The sequence below is a fragment of the Cinclus cinclus genome, chromosome 4, assembly GCF_963662255.1.
Source record: "Cinclus cinclus chromosome 4, bCinCin1.1, whole genome shotgun sequence".
In the NCBI taxonomy this organism is placed as follows: Eukaryota; Metazoa; Chordata; class Aves; order Passeriformes; family Cinclidae; genus Cinclus; species Cinclus cinclus.
The window spans coordinates 10,914,823-10,932,551 of record NC_085049.1 but is presented as its reverse complement, the minus strand read 5'-3'; the positions used below and the strand labels follow the sequence as shown (position 1 = coordinate 10,932,551).

At 37.4% G+C, this 17,729-nt stretch overlaps 1 protein-coding gene across 2 annotated transcripts in view; it reads left to right on the top strand.

The window, feature by feature from the left end:
- MAGI2 (membrane associated guanylate kinase, WW and PDZ domain containing 2) overlaps positions 1-17,729 on the top strand; it is a 698,568-nt gene that overhangs the window by 191,954 nt on the left and 488,885 nt on the right. For both annotated transcript variants that reach the window (XM_062490827.1, XM_062490826.1), the window contains exon 2: positions 16,774-16,890. In XM_062490827.1, the coding sequence (XP_062346811.1) occupies positions 16,774-16,890 (117 nt within the window). The remainder of the gene's footprint in view (positions 1-16,773; positions 16,891-17,729) is intronic.

Here is a 17,729-nt window from a genome sequence, read left to right as displayed (position 1 = left end):
ACGTGGGCAATAATAGAATTTTTCATAATAAAAAGGACACAATTTTCTATTGGCCTTCCCATATGTGTACAACTGCAAGTGAGTAAGACTTCAAATATTTTTATTCTCATTTTAAATTTGTTCAAATAGCCACTACAGAAAACAACAACAACAAAAAACAAAAAAAACCAAACCAAAACAAAACAAAAAAACAACAAAAAAAACCAGAAACAAAAAAATAAAAATAAAATCCCAACCAAACCCAAACAAAACCAAACAAATTAGGGATGGGTAATATGGCTAATTAATGATCAGCATAGCTTGAAAATATTTTTTTCTCATCAAATTGCAGTTTCTTATTTTGCTAAATTTCAAAGCTTTAAGACAATGTTTTGGTTTTTTTTCAGTAATAACAATAAATGTGTGTTTACCATAGCATCTTTGTGCTGTAAAATTCAGTTTCTTTTGGGTCATAGGCCATTTCACCATTTAGGGATATCAGTACCTATAAACTTTTGGCAAGTAGGTGAAAATTATGAAATTATATGAATAATTGCAAATTTTGAATTTTTAGAGATATTTGTGCAGAAAAGTGTGAGTTCAGTTTTCATAAAGAAAATAATGTTAAGACTTTATTATTACTTCTTACAAGCATTTTTCTGTTTGTTTTAAAATATTCCAGCATTTTTCTTGCAGTTTTATCTTGCAGTGCTGGAGTTATCTAGGTTCAAATCACAAATATATATATATATCCACCTCCTATTTAGTGATGACTTTGAAATCATAGCAAATACCTTTGTCGTTTCAAATAGCCCTTAGAGCACATTTCTTACTGGTCACCTGTGCCTTTGAATACTATGATTGATGGTTTTAATAAAATAGCTCCTATTCTTGTATTGTAATTTTCCTATTTCTCCTAAATGTTTGTGTTGAATGCTCTCTTTTTCTGTGTCCTGTGACAGCCTATTTCACTACCATTAAAATCTTTCTTGTTCTGATAGTGAAATACTCTTAAATACACAGGGTTCTATAGGCACTGTAAAGAAAAGAGAGACTTTTCAGAAGTGCCATGAGTTCATTTCAGTTCGTTGCTCCAAAGAATTATCAAATTCCCTCCAGTTCCAGTGGTGGTACAGCCATGAGTCCTCTGTGGCTCTCAGTGAGGCAATGAGGGGTCTGTGTCTAGCTCTGCTCTTATCTTTATATGTGATGTAGTCAAATTAGAAATCAACTGCAGGGGAAAACATCTAAGAGATATAAAAAAAAAGAGCAATTTGTTCCCTCAGCTTGTTCAGCTCAACATGAACAGGAAAGAAAAAAGAAAAAAAAAAAAACAGGAAAAGAAAAAGGTAGAGGACAAAGGAGAAAGAATGTGGTTTAATTTGCAATATAAACTTTTTTCATGGAGCAGTTATGGGTATTTCATTATTGAAGGGACAGAGGGGTACTGTAAAGCAAGAACTGGAAACAGAGGTCAGAGACATTAAAATTAAAATTAAGGTACACTTTTTTAAGAGTAAGGACAACGAAATCACCACAGAAAGAGGGAAGGGTCTCCAGTTTTTTCCATCTTCAAGCCTGTAGAAGTTTCTAGAAACAGCTGCAGCAACATGAATTAACAGGCTTAGTACAGGGATCCCCTTACTGCTGGAAATAGCATATCCTGCAACATGTCAGAGGTCAGACTAAACGATGTAAAGGGTTTTTTCTGACCTTGAACATCAAGCATTAGTATCTGTAATATTAAAATATAGCTGCATACCTTTGCTCATGTTTGTGGTGGTCTTTGATCTTTCCAAATCAGCAGCCACCAAATGATAGATATAACTTCTCTGTGTTATGCATTTAAATTCCCCACATTTTTGATGCAGAAATTCAGAAAATGTAATTTGCCTTAAAACAGAAAAGAAGTAATCTTAAGCCTGTATCATGCTTGGTTCCATGTTTAGAGACATAAATATTGCTCAGTGACATTTTTCTAACCCAATCGTTGTTTCAGTAGCCTTTGGCAGCCTGGCTAGTTTGAATCTGAAACTCTGAATAAATGATTTCTAATATCCAGCCTTTTTCAGTAACTTTTTTTTTTTTGGTGGCGTAATGGTTGCTAGCCCAAAATGGATCCTTTTTTTCCCTTTGTGGTATTCTATTTTTAGCACAGATTAATGCAGGCATTAATATTAATAACAATAATGCAAAAAGACGATGATGATGAAATTAGCAGTGGTATTGAGTACTGAAAGTAGCAATAGTATCTTTTTGGCTACTTCTTAGGGCAACCATTATGCTTGAAGAACAGAAGTAAAAGCAAAACACATAGCATAAGTTAGTATAGCATGAAAAGAAAGAGTTTCTAGCATGAGAAACATATTTATTTGCAGTGCAAAATTAATTTTCTACTTGAGATCATGCTCCAGATCAGTATCACAAGATGTAAGCTGGATTCATTTTGATTGAAGATAAACCCGAAAGTGGCCAGGTCTGAGAGGGCCACCATGAGTCCATGGGCTTAGACTAGTTGACACATTTTAGGAGATGCTCGAGTGCTGGAAGCATCCTCAGAAGTTAGCTTTCCTCTTGGTTTTCCTTCATGTATGGCATTCCTTTGTTGTTGAAATATCTCCAACAAAAAGAAGTTGCTGTCTTCATACACTGACTATTCCCTTTCTGAATAAGAGCATCTGCAGCTCTTCTTTGACAACTGGTGAATTAGTACATCTTTTATATGTTCCTTAAGAAGAAAACCCAGATCCCCTTTTCATGGTGTCTTTGGTCTATTGCTGATTAAAATATACCTCCAGACTGCAATACAGGACAGACTGCTCTACTCAATTTTCTTTGAAATAGGTCTCCTCCATTTGTTTAATTAAAGCACTAAAAATCAGATGCCTTTGTGGAATACCTCTGAATTCACCTTAGGAATAAGATCATAGCTTCAATTGAAGTCATCCAGCCATTGATGCCCTGCTCCAAACTTCAGCCAATATCAAACATTCATAACTTTTTGAAATGTTTTGGTTTCTTGCTTTTTGCTGGGTCGAACATGATTTTCACTTCCCTCACTGTCTCGGTTAAAACAAGGGAGTTCCCTGCTCTAGATGTTACCCCTCAGGAGTTCACTATTTTGATGTAGAAACTAGTTCTGAATCTAAGTTAAACTGACATTCTGACACCATTGCAACTTGTTATTTGTGGAAAAGAAAACTGATCATTAGCAGGGGGTAGAAATGATTTTTTTTGTTGTTGATAATGTTCTTTGACTGCAAGTAAAAATATTTCTCCCTCTCAGTATTATAGAGTTTGTAGGTCTTTAGGGCTTGTGCTACACTGATACAGACCTGTATAGATATTTCCATTTTTATGAGGCATTTCTTTAGATCTGATATCTATTGCAATAAAGAGTTATGAAGACGCAGATGTTTTATTTTCAGGCAGATTTATACAGACCAAATACTTGCTTGTTTGAGACATCAAGAGCCTTGGTCCTGTGGGGTTCACTTCCTTGAGGACTCAGCGTGGCTGGCAGGGTCAGTAGGACCTGCTCTCTATTAATGCTGATCCCCAAGCTGCATTATTTTATCAGATATCCATGCTCTTTCTGAGAACTTCACGTTGAGCAAGTCCAATGCAACCTTTAAGTTCTTCTGCCATGTAAACTAACTTACAGTTTTGGGCCATCACTTGGCAGCTCAAGGAGCCTTCAGGAGCAACCTCACCATTCAAATTGAACCCTTAGCACGTTTTAGTCTGCAGGGACTAAACAAAAAAAAAAAAAAATCCTTCCAAATGTGCAGTGGATGATATGGTTTATTTATTGCATGAAATATGCATTTTAAAGTAATTGTTTCATCCTGTGCCATCATCCTTTGCCTGTCTTCCTAAAGAAAAAGAGACATTTGCATAGTCCCTAAATGGAACCATCTGGTTTTTTTCTGCTCTGACACCTTACACCCCAAAATCTGAAGGCAGATCTACTCTGGCATTAGCATTTGAGCTTGTTAGTGTAGGATGAGTAAAGAATCTGATTTGCACATTAGCACTGCTCTGCATATGAGACCCTAGTTCACCAGTATTTGTCCAAGAGGCCTCACAGCAGTGTTTCAAAATGCAGAAAGGTTAAAATATTCAAACCAAATACTGAAGTTATTCTGTTTCCTTTCAGTCATCAGGTATGTAGAAGAGAATACATGAGGTGAACAGAAATCTTCTTTACTATAGCTGCACAAGCGTCCAAAAATCCAGCCTTTTATTGTTTTAATTTCCTTCTTTATTGCAGTCTTAGAAAAACAGAAAATTTTTACTAGCTTCCTGATATAAAACCATAAATCTCTTCATTATCTCTGCATGCTCATTTAATACTGTCAAGCATGTTAAAAATGGTAAAAGGTAAATTGACTGCTGGCATTCCGTATATGTGAAGAAAGGTGTAAAATTTACTTACAGTATATTGGTCCTGTAGCATTAAATGAAGGAAATGGCACTGAGAAAGTACAGATCTAATATTTTATGGGGTATGCATCAAAATCTCAACAAAGAAAGGCAGGTGAAATTATGGGCACGTCCTGCTTGATAATGTTCATGTTTGAGGCTCTTTTAATGGCTTTGTGCCATATGCAGACTGATATTAACCTTAACATGCACAGATAAAACTGGAAATATGTAACTATTAATCCACACCTCAGTGGCTTGCCAAATTCTTTATTGTCCCATGATTTTAGCCCTCCAGTTTTCTCTTTTAATTAAGTAACAACTGTGAAAATGTAATAAATTCTGTGCAAAACAACTAAGCGTACTCCTGAACTACAAGACTATATTGATTTCAGTCCAGTAGATCATAGCCACGGGGACAATGTGCCTGAAGGGTAACAAAGTGAACCTACAGCTCTGTCATCTCACTTTTTTCCCCTGCTGTGACACCTTTCCGCTTCTGGGGATGCAGAGTGAGCAATTTTAGTCCAGCTGTAATTGTGTGTTTTGTTCTGTGGCTCAGCAAACTGGGGTATTAGAGAAATGCAGCAGCAGTCTCTTCCCCAGAGGTTGAGGGCATCGTGTCTGCAGGCAGAGTGCATGATCTTGCTGGAGTACCCACCATCTGCCTGCCTACAGCTCCTGGGAACAGGAGCATTTCGTTTCTCTCTTGAAACATATTATGTAAGCACACATATTTTTTCACAATCTGATTTTCCACAATGCACGGTGTCTCTTTTGGTCATTTGCATTTTCCAGCAATGCTAATTAAATCAGCACGAGGGGACTCAGCTAACCAACTGAGACTGTCCCAGCCTCTTCAGGCACTGAGCAGCTGGTTCAGCGCTCCAAGACCAAGTGCTGTCTTTCATGCTAAAGTACCATTCTACACAAAAGGTACCTCTGATGGCATAAAGACATTGCTCTATTGGCTACACATACAGAGATTTTGAAGTGTTTATTGAGTGGCATTAAAAATACTTCAGGTTTTTTTTGTTTTAAAAGATCAGTCCTATTTTTGTAGGGTTTTCAGAACGGGCTAATTTGAAGCTACATTTTGTCTCCGTGCTGGGGATCTACTATTTTTGTCTGATCCAGAGACATGGGCTCATGCAGTCTGGCTGTGCCCAGAAGTGAGGAACAGTGTTGCACTGCTTAGAAAACTCTGTCAGCAGTAAGTACATGGCAATTGTTTGCTTTGTCGTTTGCAAATCTCTCTGTTGTATTTTGTGGTTATTTGCTTTCATTTCATCCTGCCAGCTTATCTCTGAGACAAGTAGGAAGATTTTCCTTTCCATGGGTGTAAAAAAGAGTGACTGTAGGAATTGCATCCTCAGTGGGAGCGATTCAGAGGCAGAATTAGAGAGGGTGTCTACCCTGATCCATTGCAGTAGCCAGAACACCCAGACTCTGATGGTTCTTTATTTTGCCTTGCTAAATGTTTGTCAGAGACCACCAAACATAATGACCCAGAGCGTGATCCAGAGCAATAGTTCTCTGATGTGAAATGTTCTGGTACCTGGAGCTGAGTGCTTTTATGACAAATATTGTTATATTTAATTAACACCTAAGTAGGGAGTTAATTCCCTTTCAGTGGAATTAACAGTATGTTTGTCTTTTAAATCTCTAAATATTACATCTACTGCTAGTCTACTTATGTCTTGTTTGATTTGTTTTCAAGCCTAATAATGACCTGTTCCACTAGCAGAGCAGAAATTGTTGCAGGTGACCTGAAGCACTCCACTATCTTCACTCTCTTCTGTCTTGACTGAAATGCAGGTTTCTTAGTGTGCGGGGCATATCACCACTTGAGTGTTGCCCTGCAAGGGCTGAACAGTGAATCCCCTGGTCCAGTGGCCTCTCAACATGTGGGAAGATAGTTTGTAAGAACAGTGCAGAAGGCAGTCTTTCCCAATGAATCACAGCTGTACTGATTACTGAGGAGTGGAAATATCTGTGCCTGCCCAGTGAGGATGGGTGTCATAAAAGAGTGGGCTGGCTAGTCCAGAGTGAGTTACAATTGGAGTCAGAGCTTGAGACTCACAGTCTGCTGGGGTTTGGGATGGAGTCTGCTGGCTGTGCTGTGAGGAGGAAGGGACATGTAGTAGTGCAAGGGACAGACAGGGTTTGGTGGCTGGGTAAGGGACAGGTTGGGGTGAGCCAGTGATGCAGAAGGAAGCCGGAAACTTGCGGAGAGGAAAGAAGGAGTCAGTGATGTATGGAGCTGCCTGAGGGAAGGAGTCAGAGTTGCTTGAGAGGAGTTCACTGAAAGAAGGCATGGAAAGTTTTTAATAAAGGACAGGTGATGATGATGCCAGTCCATCTTGTCATAATTACAACATCAACACGTTGAGGCACTCACTTCCACTTGGCTTGGGGACAGAAGTGCCACTTTCTCCGTTTCCAGCGTGACTCGTTTTGTGTTTGTGTGCTGAGGAATTTTCTGACTGCCCTGGTTAGCTTGTGTGAGACCTGCGAGGTGGTGCCAGTGTGGGCTGCAGGCTGAGAGGAACACCCCAGACAAATAAAATACAGAGAGCTGTGACACTTGACTGGTGCTGAGTATCGTGTTGTATATAAAACTGGAGGATACCTTCTCAGGCTTACTTTCATGTTGTGTGTTGCCTTAACTTCCCAACTTCCCATTGCTGAAAAATAGCTTCAAAGCATCTCTGCTTTTAATGTTTCTCAGCATTTTACTCTCTCTCTTTTTTTTTTTTTTTTACTTGATATGAATGCCATGACACTTGATTTAGGAAAAATCAAAATTCAAAGCAGGAAACACATTTAATAACATATATGCAGTTCAGCTTCAGAGATTATCAATAATTTTGTGGCCTCTGAAAAATTCAGTTTCTCTATTGCAAAATTGAGTTTGCAATTGACAAGTGTCTTGAGTACAAAGTCTGCAAAATGCTGTTGTGCTATTTATGGCTATCAGAATTCGAGAAAGTAATGTATTATGGTAGTGATTTTTCATGGTACGTTATGAGTTCAGACTGAGAAGCTACAAAGACTTTAAAAAAGTGGGCTGCCATGATTCAGATACCAACCTAAATCATATTTTTAAACTATTATTAGAACTCACACAATGGTAACCTCTGTGAGCTTACTTCCCTCATAAATTGTGTATTACTGGGATTCTTTTACTCAGATTAATTTTTCTTTTTAAAAAGTGTCAGCACATAATTCATAGCCTATTAATATGGCAATATTATTTTCAGAAGTAAGGAAAATAAGTCTCTATCTCAAGCAATTAAAATTGTGCAGCTATGATTTAAATAAAATACCTTTCAAATAATTCAAGTCTGGTAAAATTATGCCACCATTCCAATTCAGTCTTTCATATTTTATTTAAATACATGTCAGAACTCCAAGTTCCATCACAGTTGTCTCCCACAAAGATAAAATGAAAAGACTATTAAAGAAAAAGAATATTTGTATCCCTAGTAGATGAACAGTTGTACTGATGTATTAATAGAAAAAGAGTATTAAACAGAGCAGCAACTTTTCCATTTAGGTGAGGAGTAATTTCTCTCTAGTTTTGCAAGGAGCTGGCTTTACCCATTGCAAAGCAAGGACAGGAGATTGTTGTCCACAGAAAGATAAATTTGAACATGTAAATTCTGCTTTTGCTTGGATAAAAAAACTTGTAACAGAATCTTCACAAAGACTGACAGTCCAACCGTGTGGCTCCCAGCACGGCATTTTTAGGGTCAGGTGTCCCAGAATGGAGCTCAGAGGGGACTGCGGAGGCTCTGGATGTGAACACAGAGGTGGCTTTTGGTACCAAAAAAGTGTGTGTGGCTGCTTCCTGAGGAATACTGTCCGAGCAGCTCCTCCTTCCAGGTGTTCTGGGCTTCTATCAGTTGACCCCAAGGGAGCTTGCAGGGTTTTAGTGCTGGGTGAGTCACCCTTAAAGCACAGAGAATTAAGTGAGACATCATTTGTATCCAGCCAGAACAAACGAGGCCCCCATTATCACCATTACTGTGTAGTACAGATTAATGCTGCATTTTTCAGAGAAGTCAATTTGTCTCTTTTTTCCTAATGAACATGTCAGTAAGCAGCATGTGGGTGGTTTTTTCGTCCAACTATACACATAAAAACCATTTTGCTATGCTTTGATTAAAAATAAAATTCTTACATCTTTGACTTTTTTTCCTCATTAATTAAATTTGTCTGTTGGACATTTCTGCCTAATATAGATTTTCTCAGAATACATAACATCTTCCTGGAAATATATCAACACAAATAATAATATAAAATGTTCTTCTGAAGCTAAAACCAGCCTTACTAGTCTGTTCAAATGTTTTTAGCATGATACAATCAATCTTTAGTTAAACCTATTCTGTGAGTTTTCATCTTTATGTGCCATCAGTTTTCAAAGAGGCTTTGTCTTCAGAAGAATACCAATAAGATGCATTATTTCCCTTTTCCAACTGATTCTTGAAATCAGTTTCTAGAACTTTGGGAGCTGTATCTGAGAGCTTGGTTACCTAACAAACATTGGTGTTAGCAAATTTCATACGCAGTTGTGACACCCTTTGACCAAATAGAAGGAGATTTCTTCGAGTGGGAGCATCTGAATGCCAGGTAGTATTTAACTGCTAGCAAAGACTTCTGTGAATGTGTACAGATTTCAAGAGAAACCTATCTGTGCAAATGTTGCTGGCTTCCATATGACTGCACAGGATGAGTGTGGGTTTTGACACTCATTTTGTAAGTAAATTTATAATCTTTTACAATTTTATGTTTGTCAAAAACATCTGTAAAGATAATTATTTGCCTTATAGCAAGTCTTGTAGGAACAATATGAGTCTTTTAAATATCTCAGTAGCAGTCATTAAAGGTTTCGTGCAAGTTAAAAAACAAATCATTGATAAACTGGAGGCATCTACAAACAGCTGGTTCATAATTAGCTTTAACAAATTTGCAAAACTGGAGTACAAGGCAGTTCATTTCCAGACAGGCTGTGTAGAGAGCAGCAGTGTTATTTGAACATCGCTTTATTTATGCACCTATTAACGGGAACACCCAATAAAAAATGAGTATTCTGAAAGCAAAGTGCCCCAAACTGTCTTCTCTGTTACAGGAATGCCAGCTGGACTTTTTTTTACCAACCAGTTAAATCATGGCATTTCCCAGCAACTTCAATCTAGAACTGTGCTGAGCAGTAAATTAACTGAAGAAAACAAAGCAAAGTGCCTCTAAATAGCAAAGGTACAAAATGATTTTACTGGGTAAGTGTCCATTTTTGGGGTTGACTTGGGGTGACTTTGAGATTAGAAAGTCCATGTTGCATGCTGCTAGCTGGCTTTGCAGTGGAAAACTGTCTCTGTAGCCATGAGGAGTGGAGGCTTGTATTGTAATAAGAGCTGAAGTTCAGCAATCTGAGGTGAAGTACAAAATGCAGATGTGTTTGGCTCAGTTGATTCTCCTGCTGACACAGCCTCTCTGTATCATTACAAACCACATTTTTGCTTCCAGGACAGTGCACACTTGTGTCTTCGCATCTAAAACAGAGGCTTGAGGGCACAAAAACTAAGAAAATAAATCCAGGGAATGATATGCTTTTACAGTGTTCCTAGAATCAGTCTTCACCTGTGGTGCAGGGCTCATTTGTGGCTGCTCCAGGGTATCCTCTTTATCTGGTCCTCAGACTACCCCAGAAGGTACAACAAGGGCAGGTGTAACACAGTGATGAATTGAGCCCAGGGTGTCCTTAGGCAGTGAGGACTCCTCTATTCCCAGAAACAAAGAGGGAACTTTCTCCACTGTGAAGATCAAAGAGTGTGCAGAGTCTGTCACTTGGTCTGAGGCTAGCAGGTGGAATATATCAGCTGTGGAGATTAGGGAATTGCATATTTGTACAGACATACATCCAAATGTGAATTTTCATAATGGATAAAAATCAGTCATTACCTAGAATTTATTGCAGGTTTCTTAATGCAGTCTGTATGTAGTGCCATCCCCATGCAGCTTAACCTGTAAATTCTACAATCCTGTATTTTAAAGTTTTGAATTTAAAATGCCAGAAGGAAGAAATCAAAGGATGAAGTTAAGGATGCAAGTCCAAGTGTTACAGATATGATACATGTGTATGATATATCATATAAAAGATCCATAAGTAAAAAGGTTAGTAATATAATCCATACCTGAAGAGAAAGACTCCAAAATAGCAGGCTGTGAAAGAGAAGGTCATTTCCCATCAATAAATTAGATCTTAAAATGTTTTTCATTGTATATAGCACATAGAAGAATACCAAGATCTAATATTTTCCAAAGCCTTGAAATTTGTTTAGAACTCCATTAAAGGACCGTGGAATACAATTTATTGGAGTAGCCCCAGCTATGAAAGAACCTAATTTTCTCCTTGAGGATTTTCTTGCATAATTCCTCCTTGGTTCTCCATCATACACATTCCACAGAGCTCATAGCTCACCCCAAACTTTGAGGTTTTGTAGGTAAGTCAGATGGCAAACTTGGCTGAAGATAGTGGTGAAAGACAGGCAGAAGTGCAGGAAATGCTTCTCATAATTTACTAAAGTTTATTTATTTGTTTGTTTGTTTGTTTGTTTATTTACTGTTACGGTGTTTACATGTTTTACATGGAGACCTGAAGGAACATCCCTTGTTGAATATGCCAATTATACCACGACTAGTGAAATGCCAACACGCATCATTATACTCATCTGAGCACTAGATAGGTTTGTTGAGAATAATTTCCCTTGAATAATGGGCTTAACTACAGGCTGTATTTTAATAATGAATCCCAATAAAATCCAACCAAGAGTTTTCACACTACTTGGAATTTTCATATTCTCTCTTGAAAGTCATTTTTCTGGTTAGCTGTTGCCAGTTAAAGAAACTATGCAAGTAAATCATCTTATACTGACACATAAATTTTAAGTGCCTGAGATCTTTATTAATCAAGTACTAAAATAAGACATTTCATTTGTTTAAAATGTACCATTTGTACTACAAATAGAAGGAATTCATATGAATAGTGGTAATCATATTTTTTTCTTTAATGAAGACTTTCTTAAGGATATATATTTTAAAGTTTATTACAATAAAATATCACTGAACTTGTGGGTGGGAAAAAGGAATTGTGGTGCTTTTCTTCTGAGAGGATCATCTGGAGAAAAAAACCTGGGGATACAGCAGGAAATTTTGGTTTGTGCTTAAAATCTTTCAGGGGGTAAGACAGAGGGAGTGTTTGGGAACTGTGGCTGACATGGTCTTTGTCACAGCTATGTGGAGCCCATCCCTCACTGCTGCTCATTGCTGATTTTTGTGATCAGCCTGGAGGTGTGTGGGTCTGGAGAACAGGACAGGAAGAGGGGAGTTATTGGTCACCTCACATTAGGTTTTATATGACACAATGAAAAAAAATATAGACATGTTTAAAGGTCATGGTGTCACTAAAATGATTGGAATTACTAAGATGGGTTCTATAGGGTAATTTCAGGTATTCTGGATTCTTACTGGGCCATTTAAAAAGCAAAACAGCTTTTTACCTGTGATGGCTGATTTTCCTGATATATCCCAGAGAGAGTCAGAAAAAATTATTCTTGTACTCACCTTCCTGGGTGAAAAAAAATTATCTATTTGGCAGAGAAAAGAACTAATAAATCAGATATTCCTGATATAGCTGATTTAAAGAATTTAGGTCATCATTTAGGCTACTTATAAAAAGGTCAATTAGATTACCTCTGAACAGAGAAGGATAAATTAATCTAGCAAGCACCAAATTGCACTTATTCTTCTGAAGAGGTGCAGAAGAAACTTGAACTGTTGTCAGATGGCCATGGACCCACCCCATGGTATGGATAATAAAACTCCAGGTACCACCTGAAATAAATAATTTTGATGAGCCTCTCCAGTAGAATACTCCTGCTGAAGCTGGTGAAAGCCAACAAGGCATTTGATTTTGCCAAATATATGGCTTATGTTTACAGTCAGCATTAGAAGCTTGTTAAAAACAAAGGGAGAGCCAATCTGATTAAACTAGGGCAGTAGAAGAGAGGGGGTAGTTTATACTGAAAGTTTATGAGCTTGTCTGCTTTCACAGAGTAATGATACTAAGATATTTCCTTTAGTTTCCACAGACACAGATCATGTACAAATGCAAATGTAGATCTAAAAAGTCTTTCTTGCACATAGATATTTCTAACCAGGAGTATTTATAGATGCCAATGAAACTGAAATCTTTTTAAATGTTAACCCCAGCAAATAAAATATCCAAGGCAAATTATTCTCAGATGAGATGCAATTGATTTTGCTGTTAAAAAAATCCCAATAATTTACCACACCACATTTTGGGAAGTCAGTTCAATGAAGGATTATGGTACAGGATGAGCAAATACTAATGGGTTAGTACTCAGAATTGTTTGTTGAAAATTTACACCAATAAAAATGTGTTAAGAGTGAAACAAATTATTTGGAGCTACCATTGCAGGAACAAGAAGGAGGTTCATTTTTACATGTTCTTCATGGAAAGTATGATGCAAGTGACTCCAGCTGGAGCATCAGTGAATTACCACGTAATAAGTTACCAAAAAACTGTTACAATTTTTAGAATTAGAGAAAATTATAAACCTTTATGCCTGCCATTTTCTTGGAAATTGCAATTATCTTCAGATTTGATTCTTCTAATGAGCAGAAACTATTTAATACCCTTTTGTCTGTGTGTTCTTTATTGTACTTCTTTTCCGATTGGACTTTCCTACGAGAGTTTATAAAGACAGGCAAACACGAGAGAAATGTATTAGAACATTAAAAAGTTATATTTTGCTCATTAAATTCATAAGTATAACATGCAAACAGAGCAGTTTTTAGTTCAGCCAAGTGTGTCTTATTTTACAATATCTGGAATCAACTTCAGTCATGGTTATGAGTTTGCCATCATGATTGGTAGCTGTACCTAAACCGCACATACATTATGCAAGAGATCATTACTGGAAGTATTTAATTCACATCCTATGTTTCTCAGCTAGCTAAGCAAAGGGATTCATTGGAGTGAAATGAAACTGAAACAGAGCACAGGCCTCAAGCGAGCCAAAAGGAGAAAAAGAAAAAAACCGTAAAAGCACAGCATGGCTGCAAGCCAGTGAATGCTCCATCATGCAGCTGTCAGCCTCCTCCTGTGGCAGTGGCCAAAGAACCCTTTAAATGATGGTCTCTGGGTTGGGTTCCTAAAGCCTGAGCTGTACAATGCCTCTGCCACTCAGCAGTGCTTCCTGCTGCTGTCACACGCAGTGATGTGCAGGATGTGGGCTGGGGAGCTCCTTCCCTCTGAGCTCCAGCTGCAGAGCCCCAGGGCAGCGCTGGGGCATTCCCGCAATGTTGGGATGGGCACCCGTGGTCCCCGAGCACCCTCCAGAACTCCTCCACTGTGGGCGGCCTGGGAATAAGGGGAAAGAAGGAGGTTAGGTGCATGTCAGGAATTTTTCAGCCTCTCAGTAATTTTCGGTGTACTACAAGAAGCGAAAATGAATGGAACTTGAATCCCACAAAAACAGTCAGTCACTTGTCTAACTGGGCTGGATAGGACCATTAAATAGTAGTTACTGACTGTAAAAATGCTTTTTCCCTGTTTCTTTTTCAGGGAGCTTAATGCCACTGTTCTTTTTTCCCTCCAAAGCAAACCAAATGATAACATTTTCTATGTCTTATTTTCAGCTTTTTGGAGGACATAAACCTATTCTTATTACTCATGTTATTATTGATTTATAAAGGCTGTAACACAAAATGTAATTCACTGCTGCTGAATCAAGGCTGGTTTACGTGTTTGCAATTCACTATAGCTGTCTTGCAAAAAGTCTTATGGACCTGTAACTGCACAGACAAGATGTTGTCTGATTGCATTTTAAAAGGATCAGGCTGCTCCAAAGTTTGGGTGCTATAAATGCCACAAAAGCATGTCTGGAGTCCAAATGCTTTTAAAAAGCATCAGTTAAAACTACAGAACTTTTTAGGGGAGAAAAGCTGAAGAATGGCAATTGAAAGGATGAACTAAAAATATACTGCATCTATTTTTCAGGGCTCAAGAACAATTTTTTTTTTTTTTTTTTTTTTTTACAATTTCCAGGAGGAAAAATTGTTATACCATTTTAAAAAAAGAAAGAAAAGGTAGCTTATGCCCAAAGAATTGAAAAACATGAATTATTTCAGACAACAGAATGACTTTTGAAGAAGAAAATTTGCAATTGTACCTGTGTTGACTGTAGTTAATCTGACTGCATATATTCAGATATTAAGAAAAATTAAATTGTTTCCTTTGTGGTTGGAAGCTGCTAAGTTTTATTTCCTCTGCACCATGATTTTATTTCTGTTTATTTCTGTTAGAAACTTGCTTTTGAATTGCATGTAACAAAGGCAAGGCTGTAGGCATCTCTTCCTGTAAATACACATTTTTATAACTAGTTTGGAATGTGCAATTTGCCAAAAATAACAGGTGATTTTTTTTATGAAGTGCTTAGGAGGTTTTAGTGCATTCATTACGCATGTTGAACTAAATGAACTAAATGGCTGTGTTTGAAACAAGAGCCTGTAAATAAAAAAATGCACTTTGAGGGTCACTAACCTGTGTAGGTTTCTAAACTTACTAATATTATATGTGGAATGATTCAGGTTTGTGGCAGTGGGCAGGCTACAGCTGTTGTTCTCAAGCTGGCATTTTCTCAGGCTGCCAAAAAGCATCTGCATCACTGGGCATGTTCTGTATAATAGAGTGAGAAGAGCAAGAGCTGCAGGACCTTTAGGACAGCAGACTCAGAGAATTTCTCTACAGCCTCCTGAGAAACCTCACAAGAAATTAGAAATAAGGATGGTCTTGTCTGCAAACTGAACCTATTGCAAGAAACAGGGTTAGTGGTACAAAGTAGGAGATCAATTAGAGCTTTGGGGATCCTGGAAGAACAGAGATCCATATGGAAATTCTCAGCCTCAGGGAACCAGGCATACAGGTATTTTGTATCTTATGTGCTGGGGTGCTTTTTCTCCCCTTCTTCTGATTATGAAAATTTGCTGGGCTTTTTGCCTTTAGCGAAAGAAGAGATAATTATTTACAAGGTTTTTATAAACCTGGAACAGAAGGTTTTGAAGTTACTGACAAAGAGCAACAGTAATAACATTATGGACTTATAATAGGCAGGTAAATAGGAATAGCTGCAAGAAGAAATATGTTTTAATTTGTAAACATTTGTGCTCTGCAGTGGCTTTCAAAAAATTGGGTAGGGATATTATGTGTTCATATTTACCAGAAAATCTTTATATAGTGTCGGTCAATAAGACTTTTGGCTGAGGGTTCAATAGCAAATGCCATTTGAGAAAATGTTTAATGGTTGCATGTGTGAAGCAACAAGTTAAAGATCTATCTATTTGCAATTTTTCATCTTGGGAATACATGTCAGAGCTCAATGTAATAATGATTTTCTATATTTTTCCTATGTCAGAATTTCAGAGAGAGAAGAAATTGAGTTATTTATGGATTTCTCCATAATTATAAATGTGATCCCTATTTAAAGTTAAAAGGAATGGGGAGAAGCTATATTGGGACGTGCTTATTAATCATGTTGGATTAGATTCATAGCTATGCCTTTGATAGTGAAACATGATACACCAGTTGGTGGCTAAACAGTAGTTTAAATTATTTTTCCTAAAAGTATAGTAAAAGTGGCAAATACAAGGTTTTGGTTTTTTTTCCCACATTTGCATTGCTTTGCTGAAATGTTGTAATGACATTTTTGGTGGTGGAAATAAAATGTGAACCCTTGTTTTTGATAGTGTCTCTTTCAATTGTGAGTTCCATTAGAAATAAATAAAAGAAAATGTGTAACATTTATATGATTGTTAAGAACAGACACATTTTATTCTGGTTACACATGAACTAAAACCACTGAACACTGCAGAGAGATTTTGAACCAAGATTTTTGGTTTAATAAAAAACGGAAATTGGTACAAGGTAATTGGAAACATGATACCTAACACTTTATTTAGATACATATGTAGGTAGTTGTACAATAACAATATGTTCAAGTTTGTGCAAAAGGAAAATTGTCAGCTCTGTCTATAATCCTGTATCTCTTTTCTGAACTGTACAGATTTAGTCAGTTATTTAACTGTTTTTAACTTTTACAATTATCAATAGTAAAAATACTGTACCAACCACATACTTTAACCAGAAAATTCTGTGTGCTTTTGTTCTCCATCTTGACAGAAACGTGAAGGAAAATGAACCACAAAGACTTCACAAGTGATTCATTGCTTCCATCAATGCGATATAATTTTAAATTGTACTTTTGTTTCTCTTTTCCCTGACAGGAGGCATTGTTGATAAGGACCTTCGTCACTACCTCAACCTACGGTTCCAGAAAGGTTCAGTGGACCATGAGCTCCAGCAGATCATAAGAGACAATCTCTACCTCCGCACAGTGCCATGTAAGTAGGGTGGAGATGGACAAACCTGGCTTTTTAGTGGCAATAGGCTCTCTGGGTGAGTGCTGCTGAGGCCCTTTGCAATGCATGAGCTAGTGGTCTGTGGATGAAACAACCTTCCTGTAAATAGGTTTGTGGCTTGGTACCAGTCTTCCACATTACTGCTGAGAAATTCAGCTGTGCAATGCGGATGTTTTCATGGTGTTTTCAAAGTTGTAATTTAATAAAGCGTGTCTCTAGAATAATAGTAATCTTATTTCTTCTGTAGTTTCAAAAAGCACAAATCTAAAGAGAAAAAAAGACGTTTTCTGGGCTGGTTCAGTGGATATCTAACAGAGTTTGATCTTCCTTATGCTTAACATATCCCTTGTGTAATAATGCCGTTCGATTTAGAAAGCAGTGGGGTAACAGAAGAAATGCATAAACTCGGTTTTGTTTGAATGCAACAGACATGACAATCAAAATTTGTACTGTCTTGCATATGTGTGTGTTGCCACATAAGTCATTATTCAAAATATTCTGAAACTTGTAAAATCATTTTTGTTGTATTGACAATATTCAGCTATTTCAACAGCAGACACAAAATTAAGCAGTCACGCCAGCCATGTCTGACTGTCAGGGCTGTGCCTTTCAGAACAGATCTACTTGGCTGATGGACAATATATCGTTTAAAATGGACTGAAGTTCCATTATTCTTCCCTCATAAAATAATTGCTTAGCAGACATAACAGGGTCCTCTGGTTTTGGCAAAAAAGGGGTGCACTTTTGAACTTACAGGCTTGACACTGGAATGATAGGCACAGGAAGGTACACTGAGTAAGTGGATGTGCTATTTATATGGT